The 16,969-nt window shown below is 60.2% G+C and overlaps 2 protein-coding genes across 4 annotated transcripts in view; one reads left to right on the top strand and one right to left on the bottom strand.

Annotated features, from left to right (window-relative positions):
- Window positions 1–2,695, top strand: part of PACSIN1 (protein kinase C and casein kinase substrate in neurons 1) — a 51,256-nt gene extending 48,561 nt beyond the window's left edge. For all 3 annotated transcript variants that reach the window (XM_039241777.1, XM_039241778.1, XM_039241779.1), the window contains one exon: window positions 2–2,695. The gene's annotated coding sequence lies outside the window, so the exon portion shown is untranslated. The remainder of the gene's footprint in view (window position 1) is intronic.
- A 2,749-nt stretch (window positions 2,696–5,444) lies between these two features.
- Window positions 5,445–12,558, bottom strand: SPDEF (SAM pointed domain containing ETS transcription factor). Its single transcript, XM_039241838.1, has 6 exons — window positions 12,514–12,558; window positions 11,783–12,247; window positions 9,474–9,671; window positions 8,439–8,486; window positions 8,207–8,353; window positions 5,445–6,099 (listed from the first exon to the last, which is right to left on the bottom strand). The coding sequence occupies exons 2-6, from the start codon at window positions 12,216–12,218 to the stop codon at window positions 5,921–5,923; spliced, it is 1,008 nt and encodes a 335-aa protein (XP_039097769.1). The 5' UTR covers window positions 12,219–12,247; window positions 12,514–12,558; the 3' UTR covers window positions 5,445–5,920.
- Between the last annotated feature and the right edge of the window lie 4,411 nt (window positions 12,559–16,969).

The raw sequence follows: 16,969 nt of genomic DNA, 5'->3' as shown, positions 1-16,969 counted from the left end.
TCTCTCTCTCTCGTCCCTCCTCCCTCGCCATAGAGTTCCAGACATATTTTCCGATCAAGCTTTTATTTTTTTAAAAGTCAAAACAGAACAAAACAAAAAATACAGAGACGGAAGCATTTGCAGGGCCGCCTGGAGGCCAGGGCGGTGGTGGGACTCGGGGTGACGGCCCCAGGGTAGGCGAGGGTCCTAGTACTTAGCCCGACAGAGACGTTACAACATCTGTTCTTCAGATCCCACCAAAGAGTCTCCTGAGCCCTGAGGGATGTCTCCCGGACCCTTCTCTCCTGCCTCGCTCCCCCAGACTACACCCCCCAGCCTCCACCCCCACCCCCACCCCAGGCTGCCAGCACCCGTCCCCCGGCTCTTCTCTGGGCTCACCTTTCTGACCTCTTCCTCTGCCTCACCATGCTCCCCTCCCTCCACCCTGCTCTCAAAGGCCTCCCCTCCAGATCCCAGGGAAGGGGGGCCTCCCAGTCTTTAGTCTTCCACTTTGCCCTGGGGAGTGCCCTCCTCCTGGCCTCACCCCTAATGACTGGTGGGGCTGGAGGAGGGGCAGTCACTCTCCTCTCCCATAGATGTTTCCCAGGACCCCTGGACTCCCCCAGACATGACGAGGGGTGAGCTGGAGTTGGAGGCCGTGTCACCGGGGTGTAGGAGGGTGAGCAAAGGGGGCGCAACCCCAGGCTCAGCTGAAGGACCGAGACCCTGCTGGGGCCCTTCTTTCCGGCTGTTAGCAATCTGGGTGCAGGCTCTCAGAGCCATACCTCTGGGTCACTTGGTTACTTGCGGAGACCCTGGCCCCCTCTCATAAGTCCTCAGGCCGAGAGAGGGGCCTCACCCAGGGCAAAGCCAGCAACAGTAGCAGCCTCCTCCCACTTTCTGGGGGGGGAGGGCACCTTGCCCACCGCCTCCCTCCCTCCATGCCCATCTGCAGCCCTAGATGCCCTAGGCTCCGCCAGCCTGCAGGAGACTAAGCCTTGCGGCCTCCCCTCCTGCTCCCCCCTTCTCTCGCCTGTCTGGGAAGACGCTGGGAGGTCCGAGGGACCTTCTAGCCTGGCACCAGCAGGGGCACTGCAGCCAACGGGAAAGACAGGGGTGTGGCAGGAGGGAGGAGCCCAGGCCCTCAGGAGCAGGACAGTCACCCTTTCTTCCTTGTCCCCTCAGCCGGCCCTTACCCCCGAAGCGGCATCCCCCCTGCTAGCATCCCCTCCGGATCTCTCTCCCGGCCTGGGTACCAGATACAGGGTGTTGAGGGTGGGAGGAGGCAGAGGGCCTGCCCAGAGCCCGAGCGTGTCCTGCGGTGGGTGAGGGAGAGCCGTGGTGGCTTACGAAGCACTAGTACCGGCTACCAGCCTCTCCCATACGTGTGGGCTGGGGGCGCTTGGGAAGCAGACAGGGCAGGACAAAGCCGCAAGGTGTGAGGACACGGCTGGAAGAGGAGGCTCTTGGGAACCTCAGAGGTGAGGCCCCCGGACTTCTGGTAGCACCAGGAGGGGCCTGTGTCTGGGCCTCAGCGCTGCAGACACCCACCCCCTTCCACAGCACCTGGCCCCCTGGCCTCCAGGTAAAGACAGTAGGATACCCCAGCCCTCTGGCACCCCTCAGTCCTCTTTGGCTCCCTGCTTCTTCTCCCGACAGCGTACTCTTAGGTCGTGGACCCCAGCCTCCAGGCCCTGACCTTGTTCACAGCGCAGAGGGTCCCAGGAGATCTGGTAGGGGCCTGAACGGGGCCAGGCCTCCCTCAGGGCTAGGGGAGTTGGAGGGCGGGGATGAGGGCACCCCCAGGGACAAGCAGACTCCCCCCGCCCCAGCGCCCCATTTCCTGTCACTATCTGCTCTCTGGGCATCTGCTGCAGCCTGAGATGTGCCCTCGGCCGCTCAGAGCCCGAAGCCAGATTCTGGAAGCTCTCTGCCCTCCCAGCTCCATTCAAGAGCCTCTGCAGTCTCTCCTCCCGGTGGGATTGCCGTTGGAGGCCTCCGCCCCTCACCATGTACCCTTGGAAGGCAGGAATCTGGCACATCTGCGCCTTGGGGTCTGGGCTCCCCCTCTCTGTGCCAGTGGCTTTCTAGCACCTGGGGAGGGTCTGCGGTCCTGGCTGGACCCCAGGCCTGTCCCCTTTAGCACTCTAGCTGTCCACCCCCGTGGGGCAGGGACTTGAAATCCCATCCTTTCTGAGCAACCACCTCCATGGCCCAGTTTGGGACCACTCTCCCTCAGTCCCCAGACTCCTCAGGACCCTGGAGTGGGAAGGTCTCCCACCTGGCGGTCCCCCCCGCCCCCCGCCCTGAGCTCTGGGGGCCCAGCCCCGCCTGCCAGTGCTGGTGTCAGGGCACTCAACCACGGAGCGCGTGGGGGCCGCGCCCACCACCTCCTGTAGCCCCCTACCCGCCCCCTTGATGCTGCACGGGCCCACCCTGTGGGGCTCGGCGACTAATGTGTTTCGTCCCCAGTTAACCACCGTCGTGCAGCCCGGCTCTGCAAGGGGCCAGGGCTGCCCTGCCGCCCGCCATCTGCTGCCCTAGGCTTCCTGGCTCCATTAGTCCGACACTTGTGAAACTCCGAGAAGTGCTGTGGTCTCAGCAATGCACCTGTTTTTGTACATGATTGTGTAATTTAAAGGTATATAAATACAAATATATATATATCAGTTGTGATCGTATGACTGTGGATAAAATCCAGAACTGTGTCAACCTGGCTGGGCGTGGTCCTCTCGAGTCTTGTGTGTCTCTCCAGCTCTCTGAGAGTTCTCTGCGGCAGGGACATCTGTCTGGGAGGTGGTGCCCAGCGTGCTCTGGGCTGTCCCGGCTGACCGCCAATGGGCTGGTGGCAGGCCTCCTAACCTTCCGGGACCCTAGGTCCTGCACAGGGAGGGTGACAGATGGTCTCTGAGGCCCTACTGTTCTGCGTGCCTGGTGATGAGCACTGGCCCAAGAGCACTGGGGCGTTTGGGGTCCCAAATCACAGTTCAAGGGTGACCCCTAAATAGATTTGAACTTTTTTAAAAAAGTTTTTTATTTTGAGAGAGAGTGCATGAGGAGGGGAGGGAGACAGAGAGATGGAGAGAGAATTCCAAGTAGGCTCGGTGCTATCGGCACACAGCCTGACATGGGGCCCAGTCCCACGAACCCATGAGATCGTGACCTGAGTAGAAACCAAGAGTCAGATGCTTAACTGACTGAGCCACCCAGGCACCCCCAGGTTTTAATTAATTAATTAATTAATTAATTATGAGAGACAGAACATGAGCAGGGGAGGGGCAGAGAGAGAGGGAGGCATAGAATCTGAAGCAGGCTCCAGGCTCCAGGCTCCGAGCTGTCAGCACAGAGCCCGATACGGGGCTCGAACTCACAGATCGCCAGATCGTGACCTGAGCTGAAGTCAGACACTCAACTGACTGAGCCACCCAGGCGCCCCGTTTTTTTAAAATTCCTGCCTGGGCCCTGCCCCAGCCTCCCCACCCCCGGTTAGGTCCTCTTGGCCAGGGTGAGAGTGCCGTTCCGGGGCCAGTTCTGCCTCCAGTTTGCCACATCCTTACCCGCGCCCCGGCCTTGGCTTCCCCCAGTCGGGTCAGATGCCTCTCTGAGGCCCCCCTGGCCCCAGCAGCCTTGAACGGCCCTGACACAGACCCATTATTCAAGGAAAATACACTGCAGCCCCCACCCCGCCCTGCTGCTGTCCCCTGGCCTCGGACGGGGAGAAAAGGTCAAGGTGGGGGGTGATCTGTTCTCCACCTTGTGTCCTTTATCCCCCAGATCCACCTGCAGTGACAAGCCCCTGGCTTTAGCCCAACGGAAGAGGCTTCAGATAAAGACAAGGGGTTGCTTTATCCTACTTGTACAGCCTCTTCCGTGCAGCGGTGGGGAGCACTACAGGCAGAGTCCCGCGAGTAGGGTCAGGGACCAGGCTGGATGGAGTGCCGGGCAGGTGTGTGGAGGAGGAAGAAGAGGACTCTGAAGTTTGCCGTCAGCAGACAAGTGTCACTGGATGGCTGTGTGCCTGCCGAGGGGATGTGTCCCTGGCCACGCGGCAGGGACCTGCCTCACCCGGCCCCCCACAGCTCTCCTTTCTGGAGTAGCTCCTGCTCCCCATTCCTAGCCCCCAACCCCCCTCTTTTCCTCCCTCCCAGCCCCAGCCTGAGACCCCAAGCCGCCCCAGGTTCGGGTCAAGCTGGGGACCTGCAAGCAGGTGGCTCCAGGGACTCCCCTGGGGCAGGGCAGGAAGGCTGGAGAGCGGAGGGGAGTTCTCGCCAGCGTCCCAGGGGGCCCCCTCCCTGGGAAGAGGCAGACAGCCGAGACTCAGGCCCGGGGCAGGGCCCCCTCCTCCTGCCCGTCCAATCCCAACTGACAGATGCCAAGGTGGTGTTTGCTCACCGCCAGAAGTAAACTTTCTTCTAGAGACAATAAAATTGCTGAGGGCAGAAGGCAGCAGAGCAGGGCAGCATTTAACCCTCAGTGGTCTGGGCCGCGCTGACTGCCTCCCAGCCCCGGTCCCCCGGGAGCCTGTCATCAGAACCTGCGGGTTATGGAGGCTAAGGGTGCCAACCAGTCACAAAGCAGGGAGCGTGGAGGGGCAGAGAGCGGGCTGTCCTTGTGGGTCCCGCTCCTGGTTCTGCCACTGACTGGCTGTGTGACTCCGAGTAAGTTGCTTCACTGCTCTGAGCCTTAGTTTCATTGTCTGTAGAACAGGGGAGGAACGCCCACCTCACAGTTTTGTCCGGAGGGTTAATGACAAAAAAGCCATAGAAATGCCTAGGCATGTTGAGGAAGCTGAGACAGTTGCTGCCCCCAGGAGAGTAGGTGGTGGGTCCCCTCTCCCCCCAAGCACACACACAGACACTCTGACCCCCACCGGTGACCATCACGTGGCATTGCAGAGGTCTGTGACCCTCTAAGAGAGACACCGCAAACAAATCCACCTCCCTTCCAACCCGTTTGCTGCAGAGCCAGGGTCCCATAATGGGGGCTGACGTGCCCCTGCACCCCTGCTGCCCCTCCCAGAGCTATTCTGATTGGCCAAGCAGAGACCAGGGCTCAGGGCTCAGGGGCCCCTCCCAACCCCCCCAAAAGAGGGTTAGCACCCTGGTCATTTCATCCAGAAAGCCCCGATCTATAGCACGGCAAGAGGGCACAGGGGATGCCACCTTTTTTCCATGCCTAAGTAGGTAGACCCTCTTCAGCCCCAGCCCCGTGCCTTCCCACCGGCCCCCACGTGGGTGAGCAGAGATGAGGGCCATTCTAGCCCCTCCTAGGCCTTGAGGACTCACTGTCTCTCTCCCACAGCTTCTACCAATCAATTATCCCTTTCCTTTTAGACTCAGCTCAATGCCACCTCCCCCAGGAAGCCCCCCGTGATCACCCCAAGGCCAATGTGACCACAACCACTTTGAGCACTGGTGGCCTCAGGGTTGTGCCACTCACTTGCTGCACAGACACTGGGGCCATGGTAGTTCTCTAGCATCTTTATTATCCGTTCCCAGGAGCACCCCAGGCTCCCCGACTCGGGGTTGCGGATGTCTCCTAGCACCACGCCAAGCATGGTGCAGGATGGGCGGCAGGGAGGGCTGGACTGCTAGCGGCCATGGCTAAGTCACTGTCATTCCAGGCTCGGCTCTGGAAATTCTGGGGTCAGAGGCTGGGGTCGGGGGACGGCCTTCCCCGGGGAGCCGTGAACACGGAGGACGGCCCAGGCTTCTAACATCCTCCAGCGGACTGAGCGCCTGAGCAGTCAGCCCCGAGCAGGAAGCTCTCCCACCCTGGGGTCCCCTGGGCCCGGGAGAGCTCATTTATGCCCCTGGAAGCAGTGGGCCGTGCCCTCCCGGACCTTACACTCCGTTGCCAGGAGACGGCGCTCTCTCTCAGCTCAGGGACTGCGGGAGACGGGGTGGGCAGGAGGGGGCCTGCCGAGGGCGGCCCGCAGCCCTCAGATGGGGTGCACAAACTGGTAGACTAGGCGCTGGGAGATGTCTGGTTTCCGGATGATGCCCTTCTTGTAATACTGGCGGATGGAGCGGCTCAGCTTGTCGTAGTTCATGGCCGGCCGGTTCTTGCGGAGGCCCCACAGCCGGGCCACCTGAGCCGAGTCCTCAATTTTGAAGATGCCTGGGGGGGACGGGAGGGGGGTGCCCAGAGAGCGCCAGCGGTGGGAGGCGGGGGCGTGGCAGGAGAGAGAAAGACCAAAGCCAGCAGGTCAGTGTCAGTGGTGGGGGGGAGCAAGGGCCAGGATGGGGGGGAGGGGCATAAGGCGGGGGAGGGGGGCGGGGCATACTGTCCACTCCCAAGGTTGCGGCGAGGGTTAAAGAACTGTGCAGTGTGTCCCAGGCCCCGGTAAGTGATAAATGAGACTAGGGAGCCACAAACTGCCTGAGTGCAGGGGGAGCCTGTGTACTTTAGTGGGTTATTTGGGGCCCGAGGGCCCGGCCCCTACCAGCCTCTGCTCCCATTATCGGGTTTGCACACCCTGCACAGAAGCCCTGTGGGGCTCTGCAGCTCATGTGTCAAGGTCATCCCCACCTCCACCCCTACCACCTTGACCAGCAGTTCCCAGGCCTGAAAGACCTCTCTGCAGGCCTCAGACGCTGAAGCCCAACACAGCCCTTTCTGGTAGGATTAATTCAGAGCAGGTGGGGGAAAGTGTGGATTTGGAGCCTGTCCCTGCCATATTCTGCCTTTAGAAGCAGTGTGAGGCCCCTTCCTCCTGGGGGTGGAGGGGGTTGTAGTGGTAAAAGAAAGTGTTCACAGCGGGAAGTCCCCCTTGGGAGGAACTATTACATTGTTAACAATCTCAGATCTCCTAACCCTCTGGCAAAACCCAGGCCAGCACACTCCCTCCAGGAAGTCTTCCCAGACCACCTTGCCTTCCCTGATCTCCTCTCCCTAGAAGTCTATCATGGAACCGCCTTCTCAGGACGGGGCTCGCATTAAGTCTCAAATATACATGAGGGTTACTGTGCCTTGTGCAGGAACTTCTCTCCACCCCCTCGGCCCCATTCGTCCTTCACACTCAGCCCAAGTCACCTCTCCCAAGAAGTCTTCCTGAACAAGGCGCAGCTGCCCCCCACCCCCCCAGCACCCTGTCGCAGTGCCTGCAGACTCTGTACACCAGCTCATCTCACTGCTGGTTCTCCTATAAACGTCAGGTCCCTCGAGGACAGGGTGCAGCTGAGTCCTCCTTGCACCAGAGGGACACTTACTCTCTGTAAATGTTGGCTGGGCAAATGTAGAACCAGAGGACGTGCTCAGCGAAGCTTTGTTGGGGGAATGAATCCAGCCCATTTTATAGATCAGAAGACTGAGGTCCCAATACCCATAGCTACTAATGAGAGGATGGGGCCTAGAACCCAGGTTTCTTGGCTCTGAGTTTTTTCCAAAACACACACGCGCGAGCGGACACCATCTAGTCCTGCACTGTATAGTGAGGTAGCCGCTAGCCATACATGGCCCTTGAACACTTGAAATGTGGCTAGTCCAAATTGAGATGTACTACAAGTGTCAATTACATGCCAGAGTTTGAAGACTTAGTAAAACTATCTCATCAGTAATTTTACATGGATTATGTGTTGAAAATTTAATAATCTCTAATATTAGATTAAATAAAAACATTATTAAAATTAAACTCATCTGTTAAAGGGCACCTGAGTGGCTCAGTCGATTAAGCGTCTGACTCTGGATTTCGGCTCAAGTCATGATCTCACGGTTTCATGAGTTCGAGCCCCACATGGGCTCTGTGCCAATGGCACAGACCTGCTTGGGATTCTCCCTCTCCCCCTCCCCCTCCCCTACTTGAACTCTCTCTGTCTCTGAAAATAAATAAATAAACTTTAGAAGTAAAATTCACCTGTTATAGTTTGTTTTTTTAACATGGCCTCTTGGAAATCTATTACTGCGTATGTGGCCACGTGGTGTTTCTCACTGGGCACATCAGGCTCCCTGATGAAGCTATGGTGTTTTGAAGGCAAAGACTGTGTCCAGTTCCCAGCAGAGTACTAAGCCCTTAGTGTGTCCCAGGCCCTGGTGGAGCTGCGTGCCCTACAGAGGACAGAGCTTGGCCGGAGACACGGCGGCTCACAGACCCCGGGCCGGCCCAACGATGGCAGCATGTCTGGCGTTCAGGGCAAAAGCAGGGGGGCAGCTCTCCCACCCCCCCACCATCCCTGTGCCTGGCAGGAGGCCAGCGGTGGGGAGCAGCTGCGTGGGGAGCCTGGCTCACCCTTCTCCTTGTTGAGCCACCGGATGAAGCGGCCGTAGCTGTGCGGCTTCAACAGCAGCTCCTTGAGGAACTGCCACAGGTGGATGGGCTGCCCGGAGCACGAGGAGTCCGCCTCGCTGTCGGTCCAGCCGTCCTCGCTGGCGGAGGCTGGACAGCCAGGGAGGGTGGCGGTGAGCGGGGGCAGCCACCCCTCAGCCCCGCACCCCCGCCCCTCCCTGCCGCCCGGGCTCACCGCAGCAGTGAATCGCCCCAGGAGAAGTCCTCTCTTTCATCCAGGCCGCTGCGGGGCAAGGAGAGAAGGTTGAGACCCAGGGCAGACCTCAAAGGCGGAAGAAGGTGCTTTGGGGGGGGCTGCGGCTAAGGCCAAGTGATGGGGGCAGAAGCTAGCCGCCTCCACCCACATCATCACCGCCTGGCTCATTAGCCGGGCGCTTGCTGGCTGGTGGGCGGGGGCAGGACCCGGGTTCTACTGGTCACACATACGAGTGGGTCCCGTGCCTTTACTCATCCCAGGCCCCGAAGGGCAGGGCCCTTCACTCACTGGGCAACCACTGCCTCCCCCAAAGCTCCGGGTGGGGCACACAGTGGGATACGGGACGACTTGGGCATTGAGGGGCTGGCGCACAGCCATTAGAAGTAGGGCAGCTGTGGAGACGCTGTTGGGGAGCCAGATGCAAGATGAACCAAGAGCAGCACAGTGTGAGACTCTGGCACTACCCGGGTTCCAAACGGGTGAAAACCACACATGCACATTTGCTCGGTGCATGCCCAGACTCTCGCCAGCAAGGTACCCAAGAACCCCATAACCGGGGTTGCCTCCACAGAGGGGGACTGGAAGACGGGGGTCGGGGGCGAGCGGGAAAATTCCTTTCCTCGGTACTGTTTTCCCTATGGCCTTTTTAGGTCATTCACGAGTACCTCATTACTCCTTTAATGAGAAACAACACAGAACAAGCAAATGCAGTTTCAAAAGGACAAAGGAGGACATTGTGGTCCCCACAGTCCCCATCAACGATGCAGTCCACGCCCTCACAGCCTGACTCCTGCCTTTTAACTTCCCACACGTTCTGCCCTAAGAGCTGTGGGTTTGCCCAGGGCTGGGGCAGGTCGGGGCTGGTGAGGTGGATCCGGGGCTGCAAGTGGGGCTGAGATTTAGAGCAGAGCCCAGCAGAGAGAGACCCTGGTGGGGGTCCCGGCCTAGCCGTCCCCCTCGGGGTCCCTGGTGTGGAGCTTGGGAGGTGCCTCTCTCACCCATGCCATGTCCCACCTGATTTCCAGATGTCCAGGTGGGCGTGCAGCACGTCCCCACCCAGAGGTGAGCGCTGGCGGAACTGCTCCTCCGACAGGGCGCACAGTTCCTTGCCCCCCAGCTCCTGGAAGGCCTTGCCCACGGGGGGCAGCCGGTACTGGTGCTCCGTCCACAGGAGCCACTTCTGCACGTTGCCAGGGCTCCAGTCCATGGGGTCTGGACAAGACATACTCCCTCAGTTCCACAGGCTACTTGAGGCCACCGCGCCGAATGTGGCTGGCTGTGCTCTGGCGCGGCACCCGTGGGACATGGAAGCTTGTGGCCTGGACCGCGTGCTCTTGGGGTAAGAACAGGCCGGGCCAGACAGGTCTTGAGGGGCCCCGTGGAGGGGCACCCGAGAAGAGAGGGGAGTGAGGGGCAGGGACCAGGGCCCTAAAAACAAACTTGGCTCCGGGCAGGGTAGCCTGGGGTCTCTGCACCCCCTGCCTCGCCCAGACCTCAGGTCCTCCCAACCCCTCCAGTCCCTCCAAAAGGCCTTTCAGGAAGCCCCTGCCCTGGAGGGGACAGTGACATCAAACCAGAGACCCCTGAGCTTCTCACTCAGCTGTCTCTTGCCTTCCCCAAGCCCTTCAAGGAACCAGGATAAAAAACCCAACTGGGAATTAGTCCTGCAGCCCGAACCCTAATCCCCACCGCATTTTACAGATGAGGAAACTGAGGCACAGAGAGTTGAAGCCCCTCATCCGACACCTAACAAAGGGCGGGGTACGTACTAGCAAGAGCATTGAACGGATAAATGGTGGTTATGGGGCAGCTCTCTAGGCCTCAGAGGCTAGGAAGAGAGTCACTGGCTAGGTCCCAGATGTCCCCCGGGGGCTGCTCTGGGGCGAGACTGGCGGGGCCCTCAGGTGGAGGCCAGGCTGGAGGCAGTCACAATGGGACCCCCAAGTGAACACTGTGGTCTAAGCTGGTGCCCTAGCTGGGTGACCTGCAGGCCAGGCTGCCCCCACTTACTTAATAAGCCCATTTTCCTTCCCAGGGTCAAGGCCATTTGTTCCTGTCCCCATTGTTCAGAGGGTAGGCCCCTCCCCAGCCCGGGGTGAGTGAGGAAGCAGGATGGGAAAACCTCCAGGGGCGGGGACAGCAGGGGCATTGGGCACCTGGGGGACTGGGGTGGTGCACCAGCTGGGCCGGTTGGGGGCGGGGCCGGGCCTGGATGACTGAGGAGGAGGGGCTGGGTCTGAGGGCCACCCGAAGGCTTTTTGTGCGAGTGGGACGCTCAAACGCCAGGATCCCGGGACCAAGGAGATGGGCAGGCCTGCCTGAAGCTGGAGAGATGATGCGGGAACAGGAGGCTGGAGACCCAGCAGCCCCTCAAGCCACAGCGGCAGCCCTGCAACCGCACCTTCCAGGCGCTGGCTGACACACGTATGCCCGAACTCCTAATGCCCCCTCCTCCTCAGAGCCCTCCTCACCATCAACGGGGCCACACGTTTATCTATTTATCTATGAGCCGTTTCCCTCTCTGTGATGTCAGCTCAGCGGATAAAGGGGCTTTTGAGTGGTGCTCACCACTACATTCCCCCAGTGCTGGAACAGAGCCTGCCACATTCAGAAGCTACTGTTTATTGAGCATCTATTTATGCGAGCTGTCATTCTAGAAACTGGGGAGATAGCAGTGAACCAAACAAATGAAAATCCCTGCCCTTGGGGTGTGTACATTCCAGTGGGGGAGACAGACAGGGAATGAAATGGATAAATAAAATACGCAGGGTATGAGACCATACACGTGATGAAAGAAATAAAGCAGGTAAGGAGGAATAAGAGACGGTGGTGTGGACAGTGATTTCAAGAGCGGGGCCAGGGAAAGCCTTATCAAGAGAGTGCCATCGGAGTCAAGATCTGAAGGAGGCAAGGGGCGAGCCAAGGGAATATTTGGGGGAAGGGCGTTTTAGATGGAGAAACCAGGAGATGCAAAGGTCCTGAGGTGTGAGGGTCGTGGGCACACCAAAGAGCAGGTGTAGCGGGGGGAAGGGTAAATGAGAGCGTGGAGATGAGTCCGAGGGGAGGGGGAGGGCCAGGTGGAGAAGAGCCTGATTTCATTGCCTCCAGCAGTTGGGGCACAGAGAGGGCAGGAGCCTTCCCCTGCTCACAGCTGCTGTGTGCCGTGGGCTGACCGCTCATGCAAGATCACCAGCGTGTCTGGGGTTGCAGAGGCAGGGCCGGGGGTGGCCAGAGTGTGCCCTTACCCCCCCCACCCCCGCCCCCGGCGACCTCAGCCCTACCTGGGACCCGCCTTACGGAGGTGGGCGTGCAGAAAAGCTCACCCGCTGTGATGTTGAGCAGCTTACAGGCCGTCTCGATGTCCTTAAGCACTTCGCCCACCACCATGCTCTGCACCTGTTCCAGCGAGTGCTCCTCCAGGGTCAGCCCCCCCGGTGCCAAGTCCAGGCTGCCCCCGGGGGCTTGGCTGTCGATGACCGGGCACTGCTCGGGCTCGTCCGGTGTCTCCTCCCGAGCACCGGCCCCGGGGCCCTTGGTGGCCCAGGTGCCGTCCTCAGGGTACAGCATGTCAAAGTAGGAGAGGTAGAAGGCAGACAGGCCCTGGTCGGGCGTGGCAGGGGGGCTGGGGCTCCAGTCCCGTCTCTCAGGCCCCACGGCCCCCGCTGCCACCTTTTCCAGGCCCGTCCGCAGCACAGCGTCTGGGGGCAGCAGGAGGCGGCTGGGGGCCACGCTGCTCAGGCCCGGGCTGGTGCTGCCCATGCTGCCGTTGCTGGGGCTGGTGGCTGTGTCTGCAGAAATAAGAGAGGAAGGCAAATCAGGGTCTGGCTGCTTCCCCATCCCTGTGGGGGCCACTAAGCTGGTTATTGGGATGAGGGGCCCACTGGGCCTGGGAGAGAGTTGGGGCTTCCGGGTCACTGGGCAGTTAAAGGACAGGGCTGGGCAGATAGGCCTCTGGCTGGGAAGGAAAGGGAGATGTCAACAGCTTCCCCCTCCCCAAGAAAGCCGGGTTGGCTGAGAGCAGTACATCTTCACATGAGCTGAGCCGTGTGCTTACAAGCTTCTGAGGTTCTCGACCTTATTTAGTCCTCACGATGGAGGACATGAGTAGCCCCATTTGGTAGATGAGCAAACTGAGGTCCGGACAAGGAAACTTTCATGTCCAGGCCTCTTTCCCCGGGGCCAGCCCAGGCCCAGATCACCAGTCCACTGTCCTGTGGAGGAAGTTCCTTTTGAGAGCTAGCCTAAATCTCTCTTGCTATAGCAAAGCTTGTTTTCTTTTATTCTTCCCCTAAAGACTGTGGCAGGGAAGGGAGGTCACCGTCTCCTTCACCTGGCAGGTGAGGGAGCAAGAAGCACGTGGGGGGGGGGTTGATTCCCCTCACAAGTCAGGGAGGCGGGCCCTCTTCCCTTCCACAGCCATTTAGGGGGTGTGGATAAATTAACACTGCTGAGGCAGTCACGGAACACCACGGCTCGGCTCGGGACTCGTTCCTGGCACCCACCCAGCGCATCCTCCTCAAAGGCACCGCCCCCCGCCCCTCCCAGTGCCCAGGGCCCTCTCCTTTCCCCTGGCCCTGGAGGAGTGTGGGCTGAGGAAGGGCAGACCTCCAGGCCCAGCAGGGGAGGGGCGTGGGGAGGCGGAGAGGGGCAGAAGGAGAGTAGGGGGTGTGGTGAGAAGGCCCACGCTCTGGGGAATGGCTGAGGCCTGCAGAAATTCAGACCCATATTCCTCCTGCGCCCCAAGGTCCCCCCAGGGGGCTAACAATTGTACTAAAAACAGGAGCTAGAGGTCTCTTTCCACATGGGTCATGCAGGCTCTGCTTTGCTGGGGGCCCTTTTCCTCTGCGCCCCAAATTGGAGCAGGCGGCCTGGGTGAGGCAGGGGCCTCTGGAGAAGTGCAATACCAAAACACCAGGGTTCCGGGGCTATTTCTGCGATCTGGGGGCCTGGGACCCCAGCATGAGTCAGGAGCGAGGTGGAAGGTTAGCAGCAAAGATAGGCTCCTAATGCGAGTCCGCAGGGGGGAAAGGAGCAGATAAACCTGCTAAGGGCCAGTTGATGTGTGTGCATGTGTTTCTTACAACGTGATGCCTGAGGCGGCGGCAGCAGCGCACCTGGGAGCTTGGTAAAAATGCAGCTTCTCAGGCCGACCTCAGAGCTACTGAATCTGAAGCTCCGGGAAAACCCAGCAAAGCGTTTCAACAGGGCCGCTGGGTAATTCTGACACATTCCCAGGTGAGAATTGCCACTTTAAAGGCATCTGGCCAGTCAGAGGGAGAGGCAGCCATCAAAGGACTGTTACTGGTGGCATTTGCTGTGCCGCAGTGGGACAGTGGGGGCCCCCCGGCCCACCGTGGGTCACTGCGGGGGACTGACCGCTTAGCCTTGGTGTGCAGCGGCATTTACCCCTGGAGGGGGCACGGGGAAAGAACCCAGTGGGGAAGATCCTCTGGCTCCTCTGGGCTTGCCGCTGGCCCATCCCACACCTTCAAATATCTCAGAAACGAGCATTCTTGCTCTCCCGATGGCGGAGCTCGGGGAATGGAGCCCAGGACGAATTTCAGCTCCCTCTCGCCCCCTCCCTTGTGCAGTGCCCAACCTTCCCAGCTTCAACATGGCAGCCGTACAATTTCCTGTGGTGGGGAGAATGCCAGCGAGCGAGAAGGGTGTTCCCTTTGATTTCGACTCTCCCTTTCAAGAGCTCCTTTAAGTGACAAGGAAGGAAAGGTCAGGGTGGGGTGGGGTCGCGGGGGACAGAGGGCAGGCCTGGAATGATTTCAAGGCCTTCTGTGCAAACATACGTGTGTGCTGTGGGCCCAACATTATTTACCCAGGCAGTGCCAACAGGCCGCTCTGCTCCTGGGTCCCCACCCCGGCCTCTGCCCACGCCCTACCCCCAGGAGGCCCCACCCCTGGAGAGCCCCTCTCGGCCCCCCACCTCGTCACCCCTGCCTGCCTCCTGCCCTGTCCACGTCCCCAGAACTCCCGTGCCTGCCACGTTAGGACCGACTCTGCCAGCACCCTGGGCCATGTGCCAGCGAGACGGAAAGCTTTTCCAAGAAGCAGGAGAACTTGCTTTCCTCATGGTCCTCCTGTTTGCGTGGCCGCAGCCACAGGCAGGATGGGAGGCACAGCTGCCGCGTTTCGGGGCGCAGGGGCACGAGGGGTCAGTGAGCGTGAATGGGTGGGGCGGGCGGCAGCATTTGCTAAGTAGGGATGTGATGACACAGGCCTGACGCATTGAGCGAGGGCCCCTTGAATCCATCCTTCCCTGGAGAGAGGCTGCCCAGGCCTTAGTCTCACTCCCATTTTGTGGATGGGCAAGTGAAGGTGCAGAGATAAGTGACTTGCCTCCAGGTCTTTGGACTGCGGGCCCAGTCGAGTTCCCGCCTCCTCCCCACCCTGCCTGTCAGCTCCCCCTCACCTGCTCCTAAATGCCAGGGAACCTGCTCTAAACCAAGGCTCGGTCCCAGCTCCCAATACCTCCCTGGTGCAAAATAAGTTAATAATTAACCGTGCAGGGGGAGGAAAGATCTGACTCCCCACAGGTGGGGAGGTGGTGGGGAATGCTCTGACCCCCGCAGCTCAGATCTGGGGGGACCTTGGTTTTCTGGTCAGGGAGCCGGGGGTGAGGGGTTGTGTCCGGCCTGCAACTCTGGTGTCTGGCTCCAGGGCCAGACTCGGGAGGGAAGAGAGAACTGCTCAGTGAGCACGTCCCCAGAGCGTTCACACCCGTCACAGCCTTTACGACCCGCAGCCCCAGGGGACGTGGGCTCAAGAGCCCTGTTTTATGGAGGTGGACAGGGGGACACAGAGATCTTAATGCAGCTTGCCAGAAGTCCCCAGCTGGCCACGTGCAGGCTGTGCTCACTGTGACACATTCCCTCTGAGGCTGGCCGGTCCATTTTCCCAGGGTCCTGTCCACCTCCTGATTGGGCAACTTGATCCTCCAAAGTCCATTCCCACATCCTGACTGCTCACTCCACCCCTCTGTCTAGCTCATTTCCCTTCAATACCCCTTCACCGGGCACCCCTGTGCTCCCCATTGCCACCCTTATGCAATTCCAACGGCCGGTGCCCATGTCTGAGCCCACCTCCTACCCAGCCCAGGTGATCAGAGTTGGAAGGGACCATATGTTATGCGAATGTTTTATAGATCGCATACGGGGAAGGGATTCATTTGCTGGTCAGTGGCAGGGTCTGTGGCAGGGTCTGGACCAGAACCAGGGATGGAGCGACGTGGCGGCCGTGTCCGGGCTCTAATGACAATGGCGTTTCTCCCCTGGCCACAGTGCTGTGGGCACACCATGGCTATTTTCTCTTGGCTTGCCATCCCCCTGCCCAATATGCCACTTCGCTTTGATCACAGATTCACATTCAGCCCAAAGCCCCTCCTCCCCCCAAAAGCCCTCCTCAACAGGCTCCTCCTCTGACTTCCCACCTCTTCCCACCTGTGCCGTGCCATTCAACCAGGATTATGTCCACAGGTGATTGTTCGCCTGTGGAGACGCCTGTGCACCAGGAAAAACAGGGCTCAGAGAGTGGCAGGGAAGTGCCCATAGTCATGGCAGAGTGAGGACCAAACCTGAGGCCTGCTGACCCTCGGGCTACAGCTCCTCAGGCCAGGGTCCGGGGACAAGCCCCTCACTGGCCAAGTCCAGGTCCCTGGGAAGGCCAGCCCAGCCCTCTCACCGGCCTGCGCAGGCCGGGCCCAAGGGCTGCCCGTCTCCCGAGCGATGCCTCCAGCTCCCAAACCTCGAGCTGATCTTTTCTGGATTAAACCACATGTCTGGATTAAGGCTCAGCATGTCCTGGCTCCCTCCTGCCCCAGAGCCTCTGGCTCAGAGTCCAGACAAAGGAAATTTGGTAACAGCTGGTAGAGGCCAAGGACCAGTTATGGGGCCGGACCGGTGGGGCCGCGGCCAGATGGATTAGCCACCTCAGGGGCCCTTCTCTCGGCACCTCCCACTCCCTCAGGAAAGCAGATCAGGGAGAGCGGGCAAAGGGACCCAGAGCTGGAGATTTATAGCCACCGTTTCCCGCCACTCCTCGGCCTCCCAGGCTCTCGCTGCCACCCCGACCTGGCACCCAGCAAAAGATCGCCTGATACCCCTGAAGCCGCATCCGCAGCCTCAGGAAAACGGAGTTCCCAGCGAGGTCTTTGCGAAGGCTCCGGGCCCTCACGGGGTTGGTGCCTGTCTCCCCGTCCTGCTCGGTGCAGGCTCCCAGATTGTACCCCTAGGGGGATTGTGGGTGGGATAAATGTTCTTGAGCCCCTACCTCAGTCGTGAGACCCAGCCTCAGGCTGCCCAGAGCCTAGGACCCCGGCAGCAGACCCCAGAGAAGAGCGCCAAGGGAGAGTGGGCGGGGCAGGGTGACAGAGCCTGCCACTGAGCTCTGAGTTGGCCTCTTTCCACCGGCTGGGGCAGACCTTCTCCGGCTTCCTCCCTGCGGCCCACGGTCCTGGCTGTCAGCCTCTCTCTCCCTCCATGCAAGGCCTTCCTTCAATG

This window comes from Hyaena hyaena, unplaced genomic scaffold, assembly GCF_003009895.1.
Source record: "Hyaena hyaena isolate Hyena2069 unplaced genomic scaffold, ASM300989v1 scaffold_202, whole genome shotgun sequence".
NCBI classification, from domain to species: domain Eukaryota; kingdom Metazoa; phylum Chordata; class Mammalia; order Carnivora; family Hyaenidae; genus Hyaena; species Hyaena hyaena.
Note: the sequence above shows the minus strand (reverse complement) of the source record. Positions and strands in the feature narration are given on the sequence as shown.

Bases quoted from the DNA above. Each gene is read 5' to 3' on its own strand.
- SPDEF (XM_039241838.1), bottom strand. From the start codon at position 12,218: ATGGGCAGCACCAGCCCGGGCCTGAGCAGCGTGGCCCCCAGCCGCCTC. The intron at 8,487-9,473 runs GTGGGACATGGC...CTTGCCCCGCAG, and splicing joins CCTGGACATCTGGAAATCAG to CGGCCTGGATGAAAGAGAGG. The intron at 8,354-8,438 runs GTGAGCCCGGGC...CTGGCTGTCCAG, and splicing joins TGGGGCGATTCACTGCTGCG to CCTCCGCCAGCGAGGACGGC.